The sequence below is a fragment of the Jaculus jaculus genome, chromosome 1, assembly GCF_020740685.1.
Source record: "Jaculus jaculus isolate mJacJac1 chromosome 1, mJacJac1.mat.Y.cur, whole genome shotgun sequence".
Taxonomy (NCBI): domain Eukaryota; kingdom Metazoa; phylum Chordata; class Mammalia; order Rodentia; family Dipodidae; genus Jaculus; species Jaculus jaculus.
Genome location: NC_059102.1, coordinates 216,773,056 through 216,795,865, shown reverse-complemented (window position 1 = coordinate 216,795,865; position 22,810 = coordinate 216,773,056). Strand labels below are relative to the sequence as shown.

Genomic DNA, 22,810 nt, shown 5'->3' with positions numbered 1-22,810 from the left:
TTTAGGTTGCCTCTTTGATCTATTCACAGTGTCCTTACAGACAAAATACATACAAAATCTTTGTAATTTCATGAGGTCCCAGCAGTTAATCTGTGGTTTTATGGCCTGAGTAATTCGGGTCATATTCAGTAAGTCTTTCCCAAGAACAGTATGTTGAAGGGTTTCCCCTACTTTTTCATCTAGCACTTTCAGAGTTTCAAGTCTGATGTTAAGGTCTTTAATCTATTTGGACTTAATTCTTGTGCATGGAGAGAGAGAGAAGGATCTATTTTCATCCTTCTACAGATACATATCCAGTTTTCCCAGCACCGTTTGCTGAGGAGGCTGTCTTTTCTCCAATGAGTATTTTGGCATTTTTATTGAAAATCAGGAGGCTATAGCTACCCAGACTTAACATCTTGGTCTTCTATTCTGTTCCATTGATCTACGTCTGCTTTTGTGCCAGTACAATGCTGTATTTGTTACTATGTCTCTGTGGTATAGGTTAAAATCAGGTCTGGTGATACCACCAGCCTTATTTTTCTTGCTCAATATTGCTTTAGAAATTTGAGCATTTTTGTGATCCCAAATGAATGTTTGGATTGTTTTTTCTATTTCCATGAAGAATGCCATTGGAATGTTAATGGAGATTGTATTGAATGTGTAGATTGCTTTTGGTCAGATTGCCATTTCACAATATTGATTCTTCCGATCCAAGAACAAGGGATGTCTTTCCAATTCCTAGTGTCTTCTTCAATTTCTTGGTTGAGTGTTTTAATGTTTGCACTGTAAAGATCCTTCACTTCCTTGGTTAGGTTTATTCCAAGGTACTTTATTTTAATGCAATTGTGAATGGGAGTGATTCTCTGATTTCATCCTCTGTGTGTTTGTTGTTAGCATATAAGAAGGCCACTGATTTTTGCGTGTTTATTTTGTATCCTGCTACATGGCTATAGGTGTTTATCAGCTCTAACAGTTTGCTGGTAGAGTCTTTAGGGTGTATAGAATCATGTCATCTGCAAATAATGATAACTTGATCTCTTCCTTTACAATTTGTACCCCTTGTATGTGTCTCTTGCCTTATTGCTATAGCTAAGATTTCCACTACTATATTAAATAAAAGTGGGGACAGTGGACACCCTTGTCTTGTTCCTGATTTTAGTGGAAAAGCTTCCAGTTTTTCCCCATTTAGTAATATGTTGACTGTAGGCTTGTCTTAAATAGTCTTTATTATGGTGAGATGTGTTCCTTCTATTCCAAGTCTCTGTAGGACTTTTATCTTGAAGGGATGTTGGATTTTGTCATGCTTTCTCAGCATCTAATGAGATGATCATGTGATTTTTGTCCTTCTGTCCATGTATATAATGTATTACATTTATTGATTTGCTTATGTTGAACCATCCTTGCATCTCTGGGATAAAGCCTACTTGATCAGGGTTAATGATCTTTTGGATATATTCTTGTATTCTGTTTGCCAATATTTTGTTGAAAAATTTTGCATCTATATTCATGAGGGACATTGGTCTGTAATTTTCTTTTTTTGTTCTATCTTTGCCTGGTTTTGGTAGCAGGGTGATGCTGGCTTTATTGAAAGAGTTTGGTAGGATTCCTTTGTTTTCCATTTTGTGGAAAACTTTAAGAAGCATTGGTGTTAATTCTTCCCTCAAAGTCTGGTAAAATGCACTGGTGAATCTATCTAACCTGGACTTTTTTTAGGTGGGAGATTTTTGATAACTGCTTGGATATCCATACTTGTTATAGGTCTATTCAAGTGGTTAATCTCATCTTGATTTAATATAGGTAGGTTATATAAATCAAGGAAAACATCCATGTCTTTCAGATTTTCATACTTAGTAAAGTATGTTTTTATAGTATGTCCCTATGATTTTTTGATTCCTCTGGTATCTGTTGTGATGCTGCCTTTTTCATCTCTAATTTTATTAATTTGTGTCTCTTTTCTTTTGGTCAGATTTGCTAAGGGGTTTATCAATCTTTTTATCCTTTCAAAGAACCAACTGTTTGTTTCATTGATTCTTTGGATTTTTTCTATTTCATTAATTTCTGCCCTAATCTTTATTATTTCTTCCCATCTACTGATTTCAGTTTGCCTTTTTCTTCTTTGTCCAAGGCTTTAAGGTGAAGCATTAGGGCACTTACTTGAGATCTTTTTAATTTCTTAATATAGGCACTTAAAGCTATAAATTTTCCTCTTAGGACTGCCTTCATTGTGTCCCAAAAATTTTGGTATGTTGTGTTCTCATTTTCATTTGACTCTATGAATTTTTTTATTTCCTTCCAAAATTCTTCATTTGCTCATTCATTATTTAGTAATGTATTGTTTAGTTTCCATGATTTTGTGTATGCTCTATAGCTTTTCTTGCTATTGATTCGTAGTTTGAATCCATTGTGGTCAGATAGAATGCAAAGTATTATTTCAGTTTTCCTGTATTTGGTAAGATTTGCTTTGTGTCCTAATATATGGTGTATTTTAGAGAATGTTCCATGTACTGCTGAAAAGAATGTATATTCTGCAGCATTTGGATGAAATGTCCTATATACATATCTGTTAGGTCCATTTGTTGTATGACCTCATTTAATCCAGATGCCTTTATTTATTTATTTATTTTTTGCCAGGATTACCTGTCAATTGATGAGAATGGGATCTTGAAGTCACCCACTACAACTATGTTTGGTTTAACTGTGACATTAGTTCTTATAGCGTTTGTTTGATGAATTTGGGACCCCCTATGTTAGGTACATATATGTTTAGCATTGTAATGTCCTCCTGTTGGAGTGTGCCTTTAATCAATATAAAGTGACCTTCCTTATCTTTCCTAACTAGTGTTGGACTGAAGTCTATCTAGTCACATTTTAGGATAGCAACCATTGCTTGGTTTCTAGGCCCATTTGCTTGAAACACCATTTTCCAACCTTTCACTCTAAGATAGTGTCCATCCTTTGTAGAAAGGTGAGTTTCTTGGAGGCAATGAATTGAAAGATCCTGCTGTTTAACCCAGTCTGCAAACCTGTCTTTTGGTTGGGGCATTGAGTCCATTGATATTAAGAGATCTTATTGAAAGGTATGTATTTATTTTTGACATTTTTCTTGTTTTGTAGTTTTTTCCGGTTTTACCTTTGTTGTCTTGTATTAACTAGTATTTGGGTGTGGTTTGTTTTTTCCAGGTTTCTTATATGTGTGTTTTTCTTTCTCTTCAGCATGGAGGGTCCTTTCAAGTATTTCTGTAGAGCTGGTTTTGTCTTCAAATATTCCTTTAGCCTGCCTTTGTTGTGGAATGTCCTTGTTTCTCTATTTGAATGGATAGTTTTGCAGGATAAAGTAAACTTGGTTGACAGTTGTTATCTTTCAGAACTTGGAATATATCACTACGGGCCCTTTTGGCTTTGAAAGTTTGTGTTGAGTAATCTGCTGTTATCTTAATGGGCTTGATGGGCTTTGTAGGTAACTTGATTTTTCTCTCTAACTGATTTCAAGATATTTTATTTGGATTGTATGTTTGGTAGTTTAAGTATAATATTGTGAGGAGAGGTTCTTTCCAGGTTTTGTCTGGGTGGTGTTCTAAAGGATTCCTGTATCTGCATTGGTATCTCTTTCCCAATTTGGGGGAAGTTTTCTTCTATGATTTTCTTGAAAACTCCTATTATGCTTTTGGAGTGAAGTTCTCCTCCTTTTACTATACCCTGAATTCTTAATGTTTGGTCTTTTCATTGTGTTCTGAATATTTTGAAATTCCCATGTATAATTTTCTATTAGTTTGTCTTTCTCTTTGTTGGACTGTATTAGATCTGCCACCTGGTCTTTTAATTTAGATATTCTGCCTCTTCTTCATCCCTTCTACTGGTGAGATTTTCTACAGAGTTTTTTATTTCATTGTCTGTGTTCTTCATTGCTAGTAATTTTGACTGTTTTTTTATTGTTTTTATTTTCTTATTTATGTCTTATACTGATCCCTTTATTTCATTAAATGGGTTTCCTGTGTCTTCTTTGATTCCTTTGATTTCCTCTTTGACTTCTTTGAGTATATTTATAATCATTGTTTAGAAATCTTTCTCAGGTATTTCCTCTAACTCATTCTCACTGGAAGTCATTTCTGATGCATTAATACTTTTGGTGGGATTTACTTTTGTTTTGATTTTGGGGGCTTATTGCATAATTATGTACATATTTTTACATCTTAGATTAATTTAATGCTCAGATTTTCCTGTTATCTGCAGTATTGTTAGGTGTATCAAACAATATGATGTTATATATCTTCAGGGTAGGAGCTTAAGGTGCCTTTAAATACGCTGAGAGTATCTACAAAAGTGATCCTTAATGTTGGGTTTGCCTGCTATGAGAGTATTCAAGTAGGCTGAGTGGAACAAAATACAGGCAGATTCTAAAATTTAACTAAACAATGTACACGTTAATGAAAAACAGCACAGAGTATTTATGCAAGAGTAGGTATTATGACATCCAGATCCTCTAACAAAGTCACAGTCCCTTTGGGTAGGAGGTTAACATTTCTGATCTGTTGCAGGTTCCAAGTCAGCTTGTGACTGAGCCCCTTCCCTAATGAGCAACAGAAGAAGCCAGTATAAACCAGGAAGCAACAAATAGCAAACCCAAAATATAGCTTATTTAAGAATGGCCAATTCGGTCATCCATCAGATTTAACATGAAATTTATCTTGATATGGAAGGTGCAATTAGCACTTCTGATTCAAGCCTATATACCAGGCTTATTTGGCGGGTACTGACCTGGTGTAATTATAGTTACCTTTGGGGATGAGTTTGGTCTCAGTTATGGTGTGCTTCAGCTTGGGTCCCTCTTTGGTGCACTCTGGGTTCAAGTAGGCTGGCTGGGTCGCTGGAGCGCTGCTCTGGTTACCCGGTGCTGTGCTGGGTGCAGTGAGCTCCCTTCCCCAGGTCTCTGGTGTTTGCTGGCACTTGCACTGGCAGTGGGAGAGGGGAGGCTGTGAATGGTGGCTCTAGTTCTCCCATTGGTCTACGTGATCCTCATGATCTCCCATTGGTCCTCTTTCCATTTCTTGAGTTTGGGAGGAGCTCTGGTGTGAGTAGAAAAATCCCCTCATCTGGCTTTTCCTGTGACTCAAGCTGATCCTTGCAGCTGTGCCCCCCCAACCTCCCCTTGCCACTGGCAATCTTTTCTTCCTCGCAAATGTACTGCAAATGTACTGCAAATGTACTGAGGCCGTTCCTTGCTCTCCGCCCCTACATCAAAAGCCTTAACTGTCTTACTGGATCCTGGAAGCATCTTGTAATCATTTCAGACTCTTAAAAACTGAAAAGCATTTCAGCAGAATATACAAACACACATGAGCACAGAATTCTGCATCAGATTTTGAGCTCATCATGAGGTAACTGACAAATCAGGGATAGAACCAGCTTGCCCCCAACACTTTTGTCTTATGTGGGTATAAGAAATATAGACTATAGGAACTGTATTCTGCATTTAAACATACCCCTCAAAGTAGGAATTACAGCCCCCAACCAAGGCTTAAAGAAAATTTGCCCTTGCTAGAAGGAGAAGTAGAAGTTAAATTCAGACCCAGAATTTTAAAAGTTTTATCTTATCCCTCCCAAATTGAGTGAGGACCATTGTTCGGCATCATTTTTTCTGCTGGGATGAAAATGAGGAAAAAGATCTAGTCAACCCTGATGGTGATTTAGGGAGTCTTAATTTACAGGGGAGAGATTAGTATGGTTGAACAAGTCTTCCCTCTCCCCTTGTGATGCCTTCCTGTGCTAAGCTTTCTGAACAAAATGATAATCTGGACGAACCATCAGCAGCAATTTGCTGTTTTATGCTGTCATGCTAATTTAATCTAGAGAAGCTTGATAAAGAAAAAGACCAAGAGGTGATGTCTTTTGTCTGAGCCTTTTAATTTCTCTTAACAGAGGTGTCCCAGAAGGGACAGAATGTGATCTAGGCCTCAGGGGAAGAATTCAGGAAAAGCAGCTTGAATCCTTTCAGGTGAGAGAAATGAACAAGAGGGCTTCTGACATGGAGAAACAGGGAGTGGTTGTTACTCTTTTGTTGAGGAAAGTGAATCTCAAGTATATTGGATAATTGATTTAGGGTCAGATTCTGGAGGGCAGCTTGACTCCATGAAATAAGCAGTGACATCAATTGAATAGTATTATAAATCACTAATATGTATTTTTGTGAAGAGTTATAAAAATGGCTTGAGAGTGATTAATGTCGTAGAGATGCTGTTAAGAAGTTCCTGTGGAGAGGATGGAAAGGAGGAATTAGAGGAGAGCAGTATATCACTGTAGGCTTTCTGTCCTCTTCTGGCAAGTTTTATGGAAAATTAAATATGAGTTCTGTTTATAGTCAGGCAAAGTAACTCAAGTGAGGAGGGATGAAATTCAGTCAATTCTGTTTGTTAAGTTAGTATTCATTCTGAAAAGTAAACTTAGAGAGCAATATTTTCTATAAATGAATTTTAGTCACATACTTTAAGATGAATATTTATGTTGTGGGAACAATTCTATAGAAGGATTACAACAGGCCATAAAAGAGATAATGTGGGGCTGGAGAGATGGCTTGGTAGTTAAGCGCTTGCCTGTGAAGCCTAAGGACTCCGGTTTGGGGCTCAATTCCCCACAACCCATGTAAGCCAGATGCACAAGGTGGTGCTTGCATCTGGAGTTCATTTGCAGTGGCTGGAGGCCCTGATGTGCCCATTCTTTCTCTATGTGCCTCTTTCTCTCTGTCTGTCGATCTCAAATAAATAAAAATTAAAAAAAAAGAGATAATGTGGACTGGGGAGTTTGCTCAGCAGTTAAAGGTGCTTACTTACAAAGCCTGCCATCAAATTTTGTTTCCTAGAACCCATGTAAAACTGAATGCAAAGTGGCACATGCATCTGTGGTCCCAATGTGCCCACAACAATGGGAGGTTATGGTGGTTTGAATTAAGTATACCCCATAAACTTACGTGTCCCGAATGCTTGATCCCCAGCTGATGGCAAGTTGGGAATTGGATCTTTACTGGAGGAGGCGTATTGTTGGGAACAGACTTGTGGGTGTTACAGCCAGCTTCCCCTTGCCAGTGGTTGACTCACAGTCCTGCTGCTATTGTCCACCCGATATTGTCCAGGAGATGATGTCCAGCCTCTGCTCATGCCATCATTTTTCCTGCCATCATGGAGCTACCCCTCAAGTCTGTAAGCTAAAATAGACCTTTTCCTCCCACAGTGTGCTTTGGTCAAATGCTTTCTGCTAGCAACATGAAGCTAATTGCAGCAGAGGTATAGCCAGTAGAATCCAGAGCTCATGGGTCTGGTCAGATTGGAATTTGCAGTGGCAAGAGAATCTGTCTCAAAGAATGTGGAAGAAGAGTGCAGAAACCTCAGTCATATCCTCTGGCTTAACTTGTACCATGGTATACACACACACACACACACACACACACACACACACACACACACACCTCCATACAGGTACCCCCCCTTACATACATGCTAATAATAATGAAGTATTTTTAAGTGAATATTAAGAGAACACTGCTAAGTATTAGAACACTAATCCATACTAGAACCAGAGTATTGCTAGTAAACACAAAATACTGATGAATCTATTCTCTGGCAAAGGGAAAAGTTGGAGTTGGAGAATAAAGGTTGATCAGTGATTAGACAGAAAAGAAAGAAACTAGAGCTATGTATGGTGGCACATACCTTTAATACCAGAATTTGGGAGGATGAGGAAAGAGGATCTTGAGTTTGGGGCCAGCTTGAGCTACATAGGGAAAACCTGTCTGAGATTTAAAAAATGAGAAGAAAGAGAGAAAGAAAAGGAGGGAGAGAAGAAGGAAGGGAGAGAAGGCTAGAACTCAGCTGGAAGAACTGTAGCAAAGCTAGCTTTAGGTGTTGCTGCATGCTTGTATAAGTCAGACTTTCATCAGTGGAACAGAGTTCCTGACAAAATAGCATACAGGAGTAAGGATTTATTTTAGCTTCAGAGTTCTCAGTCCACCTTGGCTGAAAGGTCATGGTGGAGCACAGCAGTTCATATCATAGCAGCTAGGAAACAAAGGAAAGACAGGAAGGGACTACAGCAAGAGATAGCCCTCACTGACATGTCCCCTACTTCTCCCCATGTGACTATACTTCATACTTTTCACTATCTCCCAATAATGACATTATATTATAAATCCATCAAGGGTTTACACTGTTTATTAGGTTAGATCCCTAATGATCAAATTTTCTTTGGAAATGACCTCACAGACATCCCCAAAGGTGTGCTTTACAAATAGGGCAGGTCAAGTTCACAAGAGTAACCATTATAATGCCAGTGAACATGAAACACTTAACTTTTCTAATCTGGCAATCCAGCTGCTCCTGGGAAGCAGACCATCAACAGTCCTATGTGGGCAAGTCTGGGTGTAAACCCAAGGAAGCCAGGGGTATGTAGGTCTGAGTCAACTTTTTCTATTCTGCTTTCTCCATCTCCTACTAGTTGCTATAAAATGACTTGTTTGTAACTTGAACACTATTGGTTGTAGGATGACCATCAATCATGGTAAATACCATTCTGGTGCAGATTTAAAATAGTAGAGTTCCTTTAAGCCTATGCTTTTAAACTACTACAGGAATTTTTCTTTGGAACTTGCATAACACCAAAAACAGTTATAGTCTCTGGGTAAAAAGAAGCTTTGACAACAAATATTAAAGAACAACATTCCTTCTTCAGGAATCAAAAGTATTTCTAATATGGAGACATATTCTTCCAGAGGGCAAGGATGGGTAATATGTTAGGTCCACACCAGAATGCCAGATGCTTTCTTCTCCATTGTGTTTGTTTTTGTCATTTGGCTTTTCTGCTCAGATAGCACAAGCCCAGTTCTTTTCTTTTTTAATATGTTTTGTTATTTATTTGAGAGAGAGAGAGAAAGAGGCAGAGAGCGACAGAGAGAGGGGGAGAGAGAGGGAGAGAATGGCTATGCCAGGGCCTCCAGCCATTGCAAAGGAATTCTAGATGCATGTGCTCCCTTGTGCATTTGGCTTACTTGGGTCCTAGAGAATCAAACCAGGATCCTTTGGCTTTGCAGCTAAGCCATCTCTCCAGCCGCCCAGTTGTTTTCTGATGCCCCAGTTTTCTGAAATTTAAAGCTGTGTAAAGATTTGAGAGTCATAATCAATGGTAAAACTTCTTTTGTCTTTGTTGATGCTCGTAGTTCCTCTGTCCAGCAAATCTTCACCTGGTTTTCCATTGTGACTGCATGACTTTTATTACACATTCCCATCATTATGTCAAGATGTCTTACAAATGAATAAAAAATAAAGAAAATCCTCATAGATTTCCATTCACTAAGTGTGAACACCCACATGGTCATTCCCCCTCTAATTGGTTAGATACTATCATTCAGATATGATTGTGTTCTGTTTATTTTCTCCACAAAGAAAATAATCTGATGACTTGGCTAAAAGATAATAAGTTATATAGAACAAAGTCAGTCTCAGCTTTATCTAAATATAGTGTATTTTTTTAATAGGAAAAATTTCACTCTGTAACCCAGGCTGACCTCAAACTCATAACAGTCCTTCTACCTCAGCCTCTGGAGTGCTGGGATTAAAGATGTACACCACCAGCTGTTGTGGATTTTAATCTGCATTTGAAGTAGATTATAGTAAATTAAATGCTCAGAATCTGTTTATCTTCTCTTAATCTTCTAGAGTAGTCTGTCTTTCAGGTAAAGTACCCTTTGCTAATGAACTTTTGCTGTTACAAAGTTTTCTGCTAAAATTCAAGACCAAAATATTAACATGAATAGTAATTTGTCCCCAAATGCCTTTGTATATATATATATATTTTTTTTCACTTTTAAAAATTTATTTTATTTTATATTTTATTTAGTTATTTGAGAGAGAGAGAGAGATTATAGGCACACCAGGGCCTCCAGCCTCTGCAACCAAACTCCAGAAGCATGAACCACCTTGTGCATCTGACTTATGTGGGTTCCCGGGAATTGAACCTGGGTCCTTTGGCTTTGCAGTTGCCTTAACCACTGAGCCATCTCTCCAGCCCTTGACTCACTTTTTTTTTTTTAATTTTTATTAACATTTTCCATGATTATAAAATATATCACATGGTAATTCCCTCCCTCCCCACCCCCACACTTTCCCATTTGAAATTCCATTCTCCATCATATTACCTCCCCATTACAATCATTGTAATTACATATATACAATATCAACCTATTAAGTATCCTCCTCCCTTCCTTTCTCCACCCTTTATGTCTCCTTTTCAACTTACTGGCCTCTGCTACTAAGTATTTTCATTCTCACACAGAAGCCCAGTCATCTGTAGATAGGATCCACATATGAGAGAGAACATGTGGCGCTTGGCTTTCTGGGCCTGGGTTACCTGACTTAGTATAATACTTTCCAGGTCCATCCATTTTCCTGCAAATTTCATAACTTCATTTTTCTTTACCGCTGAGTAGAACTCCATTGTATAAATGTACCACATCTTCATTATCCACTCATCAGTTGAGGGACATCTAGGCTGGTTCCATTTCCCAGCTATTATAAATTGAGCAGCAATAAACATTGTTGAACATGTACTTCTAAGGAAATGAGATGAGTCCTTTAGATATATGCCAAGGAGTGCTATAGCTGGGTCATGGTAGATCAATCTCTAGCTGTTTTAGGAACCTCCACACTGTTTTCCACAATGGCTGGACCAGATTGCATTCCCACCAGCAGTGCAGAAGGGTTCCTTTTTTTCCACATCCCCGCCAACATTTATGATCATTTGTTTTCATGATGGTGGCCAATCTGACAGGAGTGAGATGGAATCTCAATGTAGTTTTAATCTGCATTTCCCTGATGACTAGTGACGTAGAACATTTTTTTAGATGCTTATATGCCATTCGTATTTCTTCCTTTGAGAACTCTCTATTTAGCTCCATAGCCCATTTTTTGATTGGCTTGTTTGATTCCTTATTATTTAACTTTTTGAGTTCTTTGTTTTAAATTTTTTTTTAAGTATTTTTATTTATTTATTTATTTGAGAGCGACAGACACAGAGAGAAAGACAGATAGAGGGAAAAAGAGAGAATGGGCGCGCCAGGGCTTCCAGCCTCTGCAAACGAACTCCAGACGCGTGCGCCCCCTTGTGCATCTGGCTAACGTGGGACCTGGGGAACCGAGCCTCGAACCGGGGTCCTTAGGCTTCACAGGCAAGTGCTTAACCACTAAGCCATCTCTCCAGCCATTGAGTTCTTTGTATATCCTAGATATTAATCCTCTATCAGATATATAGCTGGCGAAGATTTTTTCCCATTCTGTAGGTTGCCTCTTTGCTTTTTTCACTGTGTCCTTTGCGGTGCAAAATCTTTGTAATTTCATTAGGTCCCAGTGGTTAATCTGTGGTTTTATTGCCTGAGCAATTGGGGTTGTATTCAGAAAGTCTTTGCCAAGACCAATATGTTGAAGGGTTTCCCCTACTTTTTCCTCTAGCAGTTTCAAAGTTTCCGGTCTGATGTTAAGGTCTTTAATCCATTTGGACTTAATTCTTGTGCATGGCGAGAGAGAAGAATCTATTTTCATCCTTCTGCAGATATTTATCCAGTTTTCACAACACCATTTGCTGAAGAGGCTGTCTCTTCTCCAATGAGTATTTTTGGCATTTTTATCGAATATCAGGTGGCTATAGCTACTTGGGCTTACATCTGGGTCCTCTATTCTGTTCCACTGATCTACATGTCTGTTTTTGTGCCAGTACCATGCTGTTTTTGTTACTATGGCTCTGTAGTATAGGTTAAAATCAGGTATGGTGATACCACCAGCCTCTTTTTTGTTGCTCAGTATTATTTTAGATATTCGAGGTTTTTTGTGATTCCAAATGAATTTTTGGATTGTTTTTTCTATTTCCATGAAGAAAGCCTTTGGAATTTTGATAGGGATTGCATTAAATGTGTAGATTGCTTTAGGTAAGATTGCCATTTTCACGATATTGATTCTTCCAATCCAGGAACAAGGGATGTTTCTCCACTTTCTAGTGTCTTCTGCAATTTCTCGCTTGAGTGTTTTAAAGTTCTCATTGTATAGATTCTTTACTTCCTTGGTTAGGTTTATTCCAAGGTATTTTATTTTTTTTGATGCAATTGTGAATGGGAGTGATTCTCTGATTTCATCCTCTGTGTGTTTGTTGTTAGCATATATGAAGGCTACTGATTTCTGTGTATTTATTTTGTATCCTGCTACATTGCTGTAGGTTTTGATCAGCTCTAACAGCTTGCTAGTAGAGTCTTTAGGGTCCTTTATGTATAGAATCATGTCATCTGCAAATAATGATAATTTGATTTCTTCCTTTCCAATTTGTATCCCTTTTATGTGTGTCTTTTGCCTTATTGCTATGGCTAAGACTTCCAAAACTATATTAAATAGAAGTGGGGGCCTTTGTATATTTTATTGTTTCACTTAAAAAGCAATATAGCAATTTTCTATCTGAGGAAATTATGGCATAGATGATTTAACAAAGAGTGAAATGATTAGCTTATTGATTTTTGTGTAAAAAAAAACCCCACAAGATTAGTGGTTAAATTTTACTTTTTATGGTTCTCTCGATAGGTTGGGCAGTTCTGTAGGTCTTGTTTTTTTGTTTTTGTTTTTTTGAGATAGGGTCTTGCTCTAGCCCAGGCTGACCTGGAATTTATGATGTAGTGTCAGGCTGGCCTTGAACTCACAGTGCTCCTCCTACCTCTGCCTCCCAAGTACTAGGATTAAAGGAGTACGCTACCACATTGCTAGGTCTGTCTGAACTTATTTAATCTTACTGATGTGCTAAAGTTAGATGGTAGGTTGGTGATAAGAAAAGGCCTAACTCACATATCTGGTGCTGGCTGTTGACTAAGACATCTTGGTTCTTCTCCATATTGCCTTTCATCCTCTGGATATATATGTAGTTCTACATTACGTTGGAGTTGTAGAATGGCAGTGGTCTCAGGGCTGGACTGTAGCTTAGCCAAGTCTGATACTGATGCACCTGTTAAATCTCTGCATCTTTGTCATTTGTCAGTGTGACATTGACCTAGACAAGTCATATGGCCAGTCCTAGAGTCAGTATGGGAATGAGCTCAGATGGCATTGCCTCCTGGGGAAAATGACAAAAAATAACATTTTAATAAAGTTATGTGTAGAGCAGAGTTATCATCTCTGGACCTCTCTCTCTCACATAAAATAAAAGGACAGTCTGTTGGACTTTGCAGGGCTCCTTCCCAGTCAGGTAGTGCTGAGGGAAGGACCAGGCCTGCTGGTTCCTCCCTAGCAGTTGAAGGAGGATGATGAGCGACGGACGACTCAGAAACCTCTCCTGGCCACCGGAGAAAAACCACACTGAGTCGGGAGTCTTTTCGATGCAGGAACTCGCAGAAACAACTTGCTTTATTACTTTGAGCAGTTGCCTATATCATGTTGGGGACAAAGGCAGGGATTTTAGGATGGGGGAAGAGGTAAGGGCCAATAGTAAACTTTAACTATTGAAATGGTAATTACAGTTGCCATGGGGAGGTAGCAGGCCAGAAGCCATTAGGCATCTTGCTGAGTCATAGCCGGCCAGAGACAGGTTGCCAAACTTTAGCTAGACTCAGGAAGTTCCACTAGGCCTCATGCCTGGGCCTTTCAGAGCCCAACATCTCCCCCTTTTGTTTTTGTAAGAGCATTAGTTACCATGGCCCCTGTCTTAGGTTGTCCCCCACTGGGGATCTTACCCGTCATTGGTCACATGGAGGGCAGGGGAGGTGGCAGTGGGTCATCTGAGGAACTTATTTCCTGAGTTGCCAGCCTGTGATATCTCGACCTGATGAAGTTTTATTGCCTCTAGCCGCTGGTGAATAAATTGTGTAATTTTGTTAATTACACAAGGCCCGACAGTGAGGATGAGGAGGGGAAAGAGAAGGAGGGGGTGGGGTCCAGGTAGAGGGAGAAGGTAGGGTAAGAAGTCAAGCCTGTCCGCAGCAGGTTGTCCTGAGGGTCCTGTCGCCTCCTCTCCAAGTCTTCCTGGAGCCTCTTAATCGTGTCCTGGATGATTTCTGATTTATTGGCGTAAAAGCGACATTTTTCCTGTAGAAACAAACATACGCCTCTCTTTTTGGCCGTTAGTAGGTCTAGTCCCTTCCTGTTTTGTAGGACTACCTCAGTCAGGGAATCTTGCTTCCAGGAGTGATATCTACATCTGGGATTAAGGTGGCTGGGGCACAAGGCCTGTCCAATTGGTGGGCAGAAAGTCATAGGCCATCCCGCCTCCACAAATATTAGCCATTCCAGAAGGTGGGCAGCATTGAGAACTGGGCTCAGTTGTGTTAAAAGTACATAAGGAAAGATGAATGTATCCCACATCTATACGGGAATTATTAGGGGAAGGCAGGGCCCAAATGCCCAGAGGAAACATTGGGAAGAGCTGGACGGGGATGGGGAAGGTGGCTGAGCAGTTTTTTAAGGTCGTATGGGCAACTGTACTGCAAGCAGCTGGAGAGGCCCAGATCGGAGGCAAAGCCAGCAATCGTCCGCAAGGGAGGGAGTTATTTAGTTTAGCAGGGTGAAGGACCATTTTAGGAACAGTCCTCAGGGGCGGGACACTCCCTAGAGAAGTAATTGTCAGTGTCCCCTTGTTGGGACAAATATTTTAGGTCTCTCGCTGGTACCCAAATGGGTCTTTTTGCATCTTGAGGGAAGACACATCCAAACCCTCTCCCTGTTGTGAGGAGCGGATCAGGCCCTCTCCAGGCCCCAGTCAATGGGTCACTCCATCTTACCCAGATAGAACTGTAGGTAACGGATGAGGACCAATGTTTTTGAAAAGGGGATAATTGTTTATTTTCTTTAGAAAAGTTTAAAATATTTAGGGTAAATAATGCCTTTTTTAGGCGGTCATGTGTGGGTAAGGATTTGTAATTGAGACTTGAGAGTCTGATTATATCTTTCAACTATAGCTTGGCCCCAGGGGTTGTATGGCATGCCTATGGAATGTGAGATTTTCCAGATCTGAAGAAAATCTATAAAGGCCTTGCTTATGAAGCAGGGGCCATTATCTGTTTTAATTTGATCAGGCAGCCCAAGAGTGGCAAAACATTGAAGCATATGACTAATGGCATGTTTAGATTCCCCCCCCCCCCCCCCCGCATGTGTTGATGCCCAGCAGGCGCGGGAGAAGGTATCAACTGAAAGAAAGATATATTTAAGCTTTCCAAATGGAGAATAGTGTGTGACATCAATTTGCCAAATTTTATTAGGGCAGATTCCTCAAGGATTGTTTCCTGTATTTTGAAGGGGGAGTTCTTGGAGGAAAAGCTGACAGGACTTAAAAGTCTGGACAATTTTTTTAAGGTTCTTGACTGGTACCTGTGGAAACCTGTGCTTGAAACCTCTCCAGTTGACATGGGTGAATAAGTGGAAGCGTGTAGATTCTGTAATAGTATTACATTGAGGTATAGAAGCCATCTTATCAGCCAAATTGTTTCCTTGAAAGAGAAATCCTGGTAAGTTTTGATGACCCCTGAGATGTTGAAGAAAAATGGGATTAATTCTTTGTTTGAGTAGGGAACAAGCTTGAATCATCAAAGGAGATATAGGGTTGGAGTCCAGTCTAATATGGGCCTCAAACAGTTTGGGTAATAAATTAACAACATAAAGGCTGTCAGAAAATAAGTTAAACGGCTCTTGAATAGTGTCCAAAGCTAGAATGACAGAAAATAGTTCTTTGAATTGTGTTGACCCCTAAACCTCTCATGGGAGACTGACTTTATGGGGATAGGCTCTTTTTCCTGTTTTAAGGGAGGGTAAATGGCTAGGGAAGCCCCTAGGCGCCCTCCATCGGTAAACAGTAAACAGGGTAAGAAAGTCAGGGTTAGGTTGCGACAGAAAAAGCCTGGGGGCTTCCATTCTAACCTGGAGAAAGAACTCATCCATTTATGGGGGCCATAATGGCAATCAGTTTTACATAGAAACCCCTTGAGAGCTGTAGCAACTCTGTTATTATTTCTCTGAAGCCAGGTGAAATCAGTTATCTTAAAGGGAGTGAGGTTCTGTGCCAAACAACTGGACAGAGGTGTCTCTGCCCTTGATAATGCAATCAGCAACCTGGTTGCTTATAGAATAAACTCTGGGGATCCCACCAATTGAGAAGTGGATCCATTAGATGGACTCACCTTCCTGGGCCAACAGTGTGGTGCATAATGTTTCCCCAGAGAAAATGTAGAAGGAGATGGGCAAATTAGGATTGAGCCTCTTTAAGGTCACACTATTTATAGCCTGTTGTACCTTATGAAAAATTTGTTGATGACAAGGGGACAAAATTACCTGAGAGGAGAAGTTAAGGTCCTTTAGGAGATCAAACAAAGGGGACAGCTCTTCAGTAGTTATGGGTATCCAAGGCCTCATCCAGTTAATTTCTCCCAAGAGCTTCTGGAGTTGAGGCAAGGTGTAAGAATCCTGAATATAAAGTTGTGGTTTAACAGGTGAAACTATCTAGGGTAAGGGTCGAGCCCAAGATCTTAAAGGGACGCACAGGTTGAACTTTTTCAGGAGATACTTTAAAGCTGTGAGTATGAAGGATAGTTAGACATTGGTGGGTAAGGTCCTGGTGTGTGGAGGAATCTAGGCACCCAAGAATAATATCATCCATGTAGATATAAAACAGGGTATTGGGGAGATTGATAAGAGAAGAGAAAATGGATGACAGGTAATATTGACAAATGGGTGGGCTATTAGCCATGCCCTGAGGTAAGACAGTCCATTTAAATCTCCTATCTGGGCCACAAAAGTTAATAGCAGGTACAGAGAATGCAAATTTTTCCATGTCTCCTGGATGGAGAGGTATGGAGAAGAAGCAATCTTTAATGTCAATGATAGTAATATGGTATATATTGGGAATAGATGGGATCCATGGGAGTCCCCTCTGGGGGGTTCCAAAGGGGATCGTGCATTCATTAATCTTTCTTAAATCATGTAAAAATCTCCAGGACCCATTAGGCTTTTTTATGACAAAGACGGGAGAGTTCCAGGGACTAGTGGAGGGACGGTTATGTCCGGCCTCCAACTGTTGATCAATAAGTATGTGGAGTTGGTGTAACTTAGAAGAAGGGAGAGGCCACTGCTCAACCCATATAGGGTTCCCCGGTCTCCACTGGATTTTAAATGGGGGGGGGCTGGGCAGTGGCCCTTAGAATTGGGGGTGTTCATTGGAGTAATTGGGATGACATTCCCTCCCTTCCTCAAACTGTTGTTGATATATTTTTTTTATTTAACAAATCATTATAAAAGGCCTTATGGTCAGTAGTGATGAAAGCCTCGGCATCTCCAAGGATGTCTTGCCCCAGTAAGTTAGCGGTGAGCCCAGTCACCACGAGAGGGCGGACTTTTCCCTTGTCTCCACCTGGGTCAGTCCAAGGGAGCCACATGGCAGTCTCCCAGGAGGTGCATTGCCCGCCAACTCCCAGTAGGGGAGGGCTGGGCACAGGCTGCCAGGAGGGGGCCACTTCCTCCTTTTTCAGGACCGTTCGGTCTGCTCCAGTGTCGATGAGAAGTTTGAATTTTTTATTGCCAGTATTTAAAATAATTTTGGGTCTAAGGCTGGGGACCAGGGGGATAGTCCAGTGGGCTTTGATAGATTCTTTCCCTTTATTTAACGGGGCTGGGGAGAGCCCCGGAAGAAGTTTAAAGGCTTTCCCTGTATGTTAAACTTCGATTGGCAGTCCCTAGCCCAATGAAACCCCTTATTGCATTTAGGGCAGCGGTGCGAGGGACATTGGTCATCCCCCCAGAGGGCAGGGGAGGCTTTGTCTTGTTGGGGCACTCCTTTTTAAAGTGGCCCATGTCCCTACACCTGAAACATGTTGAGTTTTTAGGATTCAACTGTAATGTGCAGGTCGTATCAGCTAAATCTCTCTGTTTATTTTCCTGAAGGGTGGCAGCCATGGCCCTAGCCTGATGGGAGATAGTACGAACGTCCATGGTGGCTACAATCCATCTACTCATGGAGTTGTCCTTGAGACCCACACAGGCGAGGCGGTGATCGGCCGTCATCCCTTCCCAGACCAACATTTTAGTAAACTGATCATAATGCCCCTGGGGGAAATTTTCTTTGGAGACTTATTTCCACCCTATCCATAAATGTAGCCAAGTCCTCAGATGGTTTTTGAGTAATACTCATAAGGGGGGTTTCAGAGGGTCCCTCATCAAGCTTTTTCCATGTCACCAAGCCCAGTGCCCTGACCTGGTCTCTATACGGGTCAGGTATAGCCGCCTGTTGCATGCCTGTAGCATATTGATCAGAGATTCAGGAGAGCATCCCAAAAGTTATTGGCACAGGGGGTTGTTGATTTTGGTTTCATTCTGCCTGTGTATGGCACTTATCTCTAAAAAAAGCACACCACTTAAGGTATAGGGGACTCAACAAGACAGCCCTGACTAGATTTTTCCAATCTTGGGTTGTACAAGGTTGATGGGCAAGTCCCTATAATAGGATCTCAGCCCAAGGAGAGTTGGGTCCATCCTCCGAGACCACCCTTTTAAGCTCCTTAAGGTCCTGAGCTTCCCACGGATACCAAGCAGCAGGGTGATTGTCCCCAGGATTTAGATTGACAAGAAATAAAAAAAGTAGCTTTATTTTCTGGCGGCTTGACAGCCAAATATGAAGGAGGGGCTGAGGGGGTCCATAAAGGGTTAGTCAATGGAGGAGGTGGAGGAGGTCATCGGAAGGCCAGGGAGTACTCTCAAAGGGATCAAGTGAGGAGTATAAAGATGTATCCTCTTTCGGGGTTTTTATAGCTGTATCTCCAGGAGGAGTAGCCAGATCAGGCTGTATATTATCTTTTCCTTCTGTCTTTTGTTTATGTTTGGTTGGTCTTGGAGGGAAGCAGTCCTTGAGGGCCGAGATCATAGGGAGGACCCCTGAGGGGGGTATTTGACCCTTCTCCAAATGTGCCCAACAAACAAGGGCCTCTACCCTATCCCATGTGTCCCAATCAAAGAGATTTCCTTCCTGCAGCCATGGCACCAGCTTGAAAAGGCAATCCCAGGTCTGTCGAGCCTGTTATCAGTCAAATTAAACTCTCTACTCTTTAGGAGTGCCCTGAGAAATTCTAAGGCAGGATTGGATTTAGAGGTAGACTGTCCCTTATTATAAAGTTGAGAGAGAGATGTCCATAAAACTAGGGCAATAGCAACCCACATACACACGAGTATAATACAACCACAAGGATCCAAAAGATAGGTAAACATGTTGTACAAAAGTTGCAGATGCAGCATGTCTGCGAAATAAAAGTGAAAGGAAAGAGAAAGAGAATGAAGAGATGTCGACAAGTAAGTACAGAAGCAAAGTTTAGTGCACTAAATATGAAGACTGCCTCATAACTCATGAGGGTACGCTTACCCGCACACACTGATTACCTCCTCAACGACTGCCTCTCGTGGGGGGCACTAGTCTGTCTGGGTCCCAGAGCTGCACATTAGGCGCCAGATGCGGGGTTCCTTCCTGGTCAGGTAGGTAGTGCTGAGGGAAGGACCAGGCCTGCTGGTTCCTCCCTAGGGGTTGAAGGAGGATGATGAATGTCGGACGACTCAGAAACCTCTCCTGGCCACCGGAGAAAAACCACTGAGTCGGGAGTCTTTTCAATGCAGGAACTTGCAGAAACAACTCGCTTTATTACTCTGAGCAATTGCCTATATCATGTTGGGGATGAAGGCAGGGATTTTAGGATAGGGGAAGAGGTAAGGGCCAATAGTAAACTTTATTGAAATGGTAATTACAATTGCCATGTGGAGGTAGCAGGCCAGGAGCCATTAGGCGTCTTGCTGAGTCCTAGCTGGCCAAAGACAGGTCGCCAAACTTTAGCTAGACTCAGGAAGTCCCACTAGGCCTCACGCCTGGGCTTTTCAGAGCCCAACAGGACTTGCCTCAAAAAAAAAAAAAATTAATCTAAACAAAGAAACTGAAGGCTCTTTTGTTTAGGAAGAATTAATAGAGAGCTTCACGAGATTGGATTTATTCTCTTCTCACCCAATGATGGGAAAATGGGAAGCAAGACTGAAGCAAATTGAACAACGAGCATCTCACTATGAGAAGAAGCCATTGTCCTCAGTGTACAGACCAAGACTGGCCAAGCCAGAAGAACCACCCTCCATTTGGAAGCTATTTTATCGACAAAATCAAGCCTTTGATTTTGTTAAAAGCTGCAGAGAGGTAATTGTTGCATCTTCTTCATTGTTTTCCTTTGTTTGTTTTCTTTTCTTTTCTTTTTTTTTTTGAGCAACTATATCTCAAGATTAAAAAAAATGCTTACTTTCATTTTGGATCATCTACTCTACAAAGATATCTCAATGGCAATCTTAATATCACATGATGTAAGAAAAACATCTCTGAATTCATTAGTCATCATTTAATTTATTTTCACAATGAAAAAGAATGACATCTCTGGTTCCAGTTAGTTTTAAAATTGCTGGGCGTGGTGTTGTATACCTTTAGTTCCAGCACTCAGAAGGCAGAGGTAGGAGGAGTGCTGTGAGTTCAAGGCCACCCTGAGACTACATAGTGAATTCCACGTTAGCCTGGGCCAGAGTGAAACCCTACCCCAAAAAAACAAAACAAAACAAAATAAATAAATAAATAAAATGTGGAATGTATAAGAGGTGACAGGTGAAGTGTGCCTAGAGGAAGAAGTGTACATTGTGTAAGCGGGAGGAGGAAGCACTTAATATACAAAGCCTTACCATGGAACAGTGCTCACAAACAGAAAACATCATGTGATAGATATAGATTGCACATTCTTTTTTTGTTATATCCTTGGGGAATATGAAGAAGTACAGATAAAATGATAAGATACGTATATAAAATCTAATGGTCAGATTCTATATAAAAGCTCAAAGTACTCAAGATTTGAGAAACAGCCTTCTTAGTAAAGAGTTGCTCACTCAAATGTCATGAATCATTTAGCAAATAGAAGAAAAACCTTTGTTCTCCTTTTGTGTAAACCTAATTTAGGAGCAATATATCAAAATACTGACAGAAACTTTTTTACTTGGGCTTTTGGGGCCTAGAGAAATGCCTCAGTGATTAAAGGCACTTGCTTGCAAAACCTGTTGGTCTGGGTAAAGCCAGATGTACAAAGTAGCACATGCATCTGGAGTTTATTTGTAATGGCAAAAGGCCCTGACATGCCTATTTTCTCTCCTTGGAAATCACTAATTTTTTTTGAGGCAAGCCCCTGGGTTTCTTTTTTTTTTTTTTTTTGAGAGAGAGAGAGAGAGAGAGAGAGAGACAGCGAGTGCTGGCATGCAGGACTTACAGCCACTACACTGAAATGCCAGACACGTGTACCCTGTTGTGCACATGTGCACCATTGCACGCTTGCATCACTGTGTGTCTGGCTTACATGGGACCTGGAGAGTCAAACACAAGTCCTTATTCTTCATAGGCAAGCAGCTTAACCACTAAGACATCTCTCCAGCCCTAATTTAAAAAAATGCTTGAACTTAGACTTTTGAAAAAGTTATGAGTATGTTTTCAGATTTGCTAATCATCATCACCAGTCTATAAAGCTTATTTCAGGAAGATACTGTTTTTCCTGTACTGGGGATTAAATCTAGGGTATCACACATCCTAGGCTCAAGAACATGTTTAATGAATAGGGATATGGCTCAGTCAGGGAATTGGTTTTTTTCATAAGCATGAGGACCTCAATCCGATCCCCAATACTCACATGCCTGGCATGGTATGCACACCTGTAATCCAAGTGCTGGGAAGGCAGAGACAGGAGGATCTTTGGGGCTTACAGCCTATCCAGTCTGTACTGATTTGAGACCTTCAAGCTAATTAGAGACCCTGTCTCAGAGGAGATGGATGCTGTTTCTGAGGAGCAATACCTGAAATTGCTTTCTAGCCTCTACATGAATATGCACCCATACATGTGCATACATTTCTACACATTTTCTCTCACAGGAACACACACATGCGCACACATGCATGTACACATTTAACAAAAGACTTTCAATAGGGTCAATTAGCTGAGTCCTTGTGTGATTTCTCCCCATAAAAATGAAAATAGTCCCAATAGCTTTTAGCTAAGTGAACATGAAAAATGTGTACATGTTTACCTTTACTAGAAGAAATTCTTTATGGCAGCAGCTATGAACAGTCTGTTCAATTATAGTAACCTTTAAAAACTCATTCCTACATATATTTTTATAGAAACAGAATTTATTTTAGGTCAAATTATAGCAATGTGGAGATAATTTTGTAAAATGAGTTTAATTTCATAAACTAAGAAGTAAAACTATTTTAGGAGGTAAAACTAGAGAAATGGAATTTTTTCTCATTATAATCTGGGATAGTCTGTCTCTGTATAGTACATATATTACATAAATGACTGAAAATGGATACCTATAATTAAATTTTGAATGGCATAGCTATAGTGACTGTCTTGGTTTTTTTGCTTTTGTGTTTTTTTGTTCTTTTTTGGTTTTTCAATATAGGGTTTTTCATTCTAGTCCAGGCTGACCTGGAATTCACTGTGTAATCTCAGGGTGGCCTCAAACTCACAGTGATCCACCTACCTCTGCCTCCCCAGTGCTGGGATTAAAGGCGTGCACTACCAAACCCGGCTCTGCCTTGTTTTTGAAAGTGACAGAGAGAGAGAGTGGGGCAGATAGAGAGAATGGGCGCGCCAGGGCCTCCAACCACTGCAAATGAACTCCCGATGCGTGCGCCCCCTTGTGCATCTGGCTAACGTGGGTTCTGGGGAATCGAGCCTTGAACTGGGGTCCTTAGGCTTCACAGGCAAGTGCTTAACCACTAAGCCATCTCT

At 40.7% G+C, this 22,810-nt stretch overlaps 1 protein-coding gene across 1 annotated transcript in view; it reads left to right on the top strand.

The window, feature by feature from the left end:
• Primpol (primase and DNA directed polymerase) overlaps nt 1-22,810 on the top strand; it is a 55,662-nt gene that overhangs the window by 1,581 nt on the left and 31,271 nt on the right. The window contains exon 2 of the mRNA XM_004666386.3: nt 19,960-20,190. Within this exon, the coding sequence (XP_004666443.3) occupies nt 19,960-20,190 (231 nt within the window). The remainder of the gene's footprint in view (nt 1-19,959; nt 20,191-22,810) is intronic.